Source organism: Tupaia chinensis, unplaced genomic scaffold (assembly GCF_000334495.1).
Source record: "Tupaia chinensis unplaced genomic scaffold, TupChi_1.0 Scaffold000168_1, whole genome shotgun sequence".
NCBI classification, from domain to species: Eukaryota; Metazoa; Chordata; class Mammalia; order Scandentia; family Tupaiidae; genus Tupaia; species Tupaia belangeri.
In genome coordinates this window covers 325,308-328,930 of record NW_006159643.1, presented here as the reverse complement: position 1 = coordinate 328,930, position 3,623 = coordinate 325,308, and the positions used below count along the sequence as shown (strand labels likewise).

Sequence of the window (3,623 nt, the reverse complement as noted above, 5' to 3'; positions counted from 1 at the left end):
AAGTATCAGAATATGCCTCCTTCTGAAGGCTAACATTCCATTGTATGTATGTACCACAGTTTGCTTTCCCACCCATCCATCCATCCATCCATTCATGTACCCAGCATGTTTTTCAATCCTCTGGGTCCAGGACTCAAACTACTCAGCCATGTGGGATCCGGTTGCCTTAACCACCACACCACCAGCTGACCCCCTTTTTATGTTTTATTTATGTATTTTTAGAGATTTTTTCTATAGGCACATGCACTAGAGCAAAAAAAGAGACAGAGAGAGACAGGGAGACAGAAAGCAAGAAGTCACTCCCCAGCAAGGATGGCCAGGCTGCAATCTCTTCTCCTCCATTCTCCTCTTGGGTTCTTGGGCACACACACACACGTGCCTGGTGTGAGTTTAAGCACCTGGGTCCAGGATTTGAACCGTGGTCAACTACATGGGAGTCCAGCAATGTAACCACTATGCCATCTGCTGGTCCTTTTTCATTATTTTAAAGTCTGATTGTTTCTAAAGTTTATTTACTGATTTCTTCCTTGAGCAAGAGAGACAGAGAGAGAGAATCATGACACTATGATCCATCCCCAGCTTTCGCCAGCCCTGGACCCTGGGTTTACATGTGCAAGGTATACCCAGGGAGGTCTCCAGACATGAACCTGGAACCTTCCATCTGGGTCAGCCTCCCAGAGCACGGCATTTCACTGCTTTGCCACTGTCCTACTCCATTTTCTTGTTTTTTCTTTTTGTTTTCTTTTCACTTCCTTATTTTTAATTATTCTATTTAAAAGATGATAGATAAGTCCTAGGTCTCAGTGACTTAACATAATTTCTTATCTACCCAAATCCACTTGGTGCTGGAGCAGGGAGTGGGGATGGTGTTCTGACCCTGGCACTTACTCAGGAATTCAGGATGATCCCCACCATGCCAACTTCAACATGTGACTTCCACATACTTGGCTGTTTCTAAAGTCACCCTGAGTGACAAGATCCAGCCAGCAGATGGGAAAAGAAAGCACAGAGGAAGGTGAGAGGCTTGTTTTACAACCAGCCAAGTCTAGAAGTGACATCTAACAGTTCTGCCCACATCCCATTGCCCAGAACTTGAAGACCTCACCCTAGACCAGTCCTCAGAGACGGTGCTTCCCTACAACTGGACTCTATGGAGGAGACACAAACCTCTGACAGGCGGTTAAACATATCAGACACAGCTGCATACACCCCATTTATTTAAACTTTGCAAGTCTGGCTTTCCTCTTCTTTTTCTCCTGCTTTTGGACTTTTTTTTTTTCCTGTAGGGCACATGTACTCACTGGAGATAGAGAGGGCAAGTGGGCGATCACTCCACAGACAGAATAGCCATGCCACAATCTATTCTCCTCCAGTCCCCTCGGGATTTCAGGCACACACGCAAACATGTCCAGTGTGATTATCAAGCCACCAGTTCCAGGTCTCGAACTGTGCAGTTGGCCATATGAAATCCAGCCACCTTAACACCTTCACCTGTGTCACCTACTGGCCCTCGACTTATCTTTTAAACTGCAAGTTTTTAAAAGTGTGGGAAAACATTACCTGACAAGAGTAAAGAAATAAGAAAGTAGATATCTGTGGGGACCAGCAGTTAGTATAATGGCTATGTTGCTGGACTCCCATGTCGTCGACCATGGTTTAAGTCCCGGACCCGGTGGCTTAAACTCACACTGGGCACATGTGCATGCATGCCCAAGATCCCGAGAGGAGAATGGAGGAGAAGGGATTGCAGTGTGGCCATCCCCCCTGGGGGAGGATTTTGTTACTTTCTGTCTCTCTCTGTCTTTCTGGTGAGCACACGTACCCTATAGCAAAAATCTCTCCACCCTCTAAAAAACAAAAAATAGCCACACATCGTAAGCAACCTAGATGCCGAACAATAGAAAACTATTTCAATTACTGTACATCTGTATAATAGAATACAAGACAGTGTTTAAAATAATTGTGCAGATATCTGCAAACATGAAAATATGTCTACAATACTTTATGATAAAACAAAGTAAGATTCTGGGGGCCAGCAGGTGGCATGGTGGTTGGGGGCACTGGATCCCCACATGACTGGCCATAGTTCGAGTCCCAGAGCTGGCGGCTTGCTTTCTCACTTTCGCTTTCTCTTTCTCTCTGGCCAAATAATATAATAAAATAATAATAATAATAATAACGAGAAATGTAATTTAATTAATTAATTAGTTAGTTATTTTAAAGTAAGACTCAACATGTAAGCAATTGTGTGTTTGTTTTTTAAGAGGTTTTGCCTTAGGGCACATGTGCTGGCTGAAGAGACAGAGAAAGTGAGAGGGAAAGTGAGAAATTACACACACACACCCCAGGAGTGGCCACGCTGTAATCCCTTCTCCTCCATTCTCCTCCTGGGATCTTGGGCACACACACATGCACAGGCGCCCAGCATGATTTTCAAGCCACTGGGTCTGGGACTCAAACCACAGTCAGTCATGTGGGAGTCCAGCAACATAACTGCTATGCCATCTGCTGGCCCCAGCAGAAAAACAAATCGATTACTTGTAGCAAAATGACTGGGCCACATACATTCAAATGTTTACAATACGAATCTCTGCATAGTAGAACTGTGGGCGTTTTCACTTTCTTCCTTTGCACCTTTATGTGATATGTCAATATTTTATCATTAACAAAAACAGTGAAGCTATTTCCAGCTTAAAATAAAAGTACACGAAGAGGGTTGGGGCTTAGGTGATGAAGGCAACTACAGGAGTCAGACATGACCTCCCGACCTGCCTGTCTGTTGGGCCTGTCACCGAACACTCAAGTTGCTATCAGGGGCACTTTTCTCTGTCAAAGTGGCTGGCTTTTGTCACGCAATCCCCAGGTTATAATGAGGGGGTAGGATAGGCCACATAGCAGTCAGCAGAGCCAGCCCCACCCAGTACACTGGTCAGCCGGCTTGCCATGCCGCTGGCCTCCACATGGGGAACACCATTAGGGCCCTGGTTGCCTTCATCCCCGCTGACCGCTGCCAGAACTACGTGGTCGGAGACCTGCAGGAGATGCCGCTGGACAAGATGGTGGATCTGAGTGGGAGCCAGCTGCGCCGCTTCCCCGTGCACGTGTGCTCCTTCAGGGAGCTGGTCAAGCTCTACCTGAGCGACAACCACCTCAACAGCCTGCCTCCAGAGCTGGAGCAGCTGCAGAACTTGCAGATTCTGGCCTTGGATTTCAACAACTTCAAGGCTCTGCCCCAGGTGGTGTGCACCTTGAAACAGCTCTGCATCCTCTACCTGGGCAACAACAAGCTCTGCGATCTTCCCAATGAGCTGAGCCTGCTCCAGAACCTCCGGACCCTGTGGATCGAGGCCAATTGCCTTACCCACCTGCCCAACGTGGTCTGTGAACTGAGTCTCCTGAAGACTCTGCATGCCGGCTCCAATGCCCTGCGTCTGCTGCCAAGCCAGCTCCAGCACCTGCTGGAGCTGAGGACCATCTGGCTCTCAGGTAACCTGCTGACCGACTTCCCTGCTGTGCTGCTTCACATGCCCTTCCTGGAGGTGATCGATGTGGACCGAAACAGCATTCGTTACTTCCCCAGCCTGGCCCACTTGTCAAGTCTAAAGCTGGTCATCTATGACCAC

The 3,623-nt window shown here is 47.6% G+C and overlaps 1 protein-coding gene across 1 annotated transcript in view; it reads left to right on the top strand.

The window, feature by feature from the left end:
* Positions 1-2,907: 2,907 nt before the first annotated feature.
* Positions 2,908-3,623, top strand: part of LRRC10 (leucine rich repeat containing 10) — a 2,022-nt gene continuing 1,306 nt past the window's right edge. The window contains 1 exon segment of the mRNA XM_006172300.1: positions 2,908-3,623. This exon segment is cut by the window's right edge and continues 21 nt beyond it. Coding sequence (XP_006172362.1) covers positions 2,961-3,623 — 663 coding nt within the window. The 5' untranslated portion in view covers positions 2,908-2,960.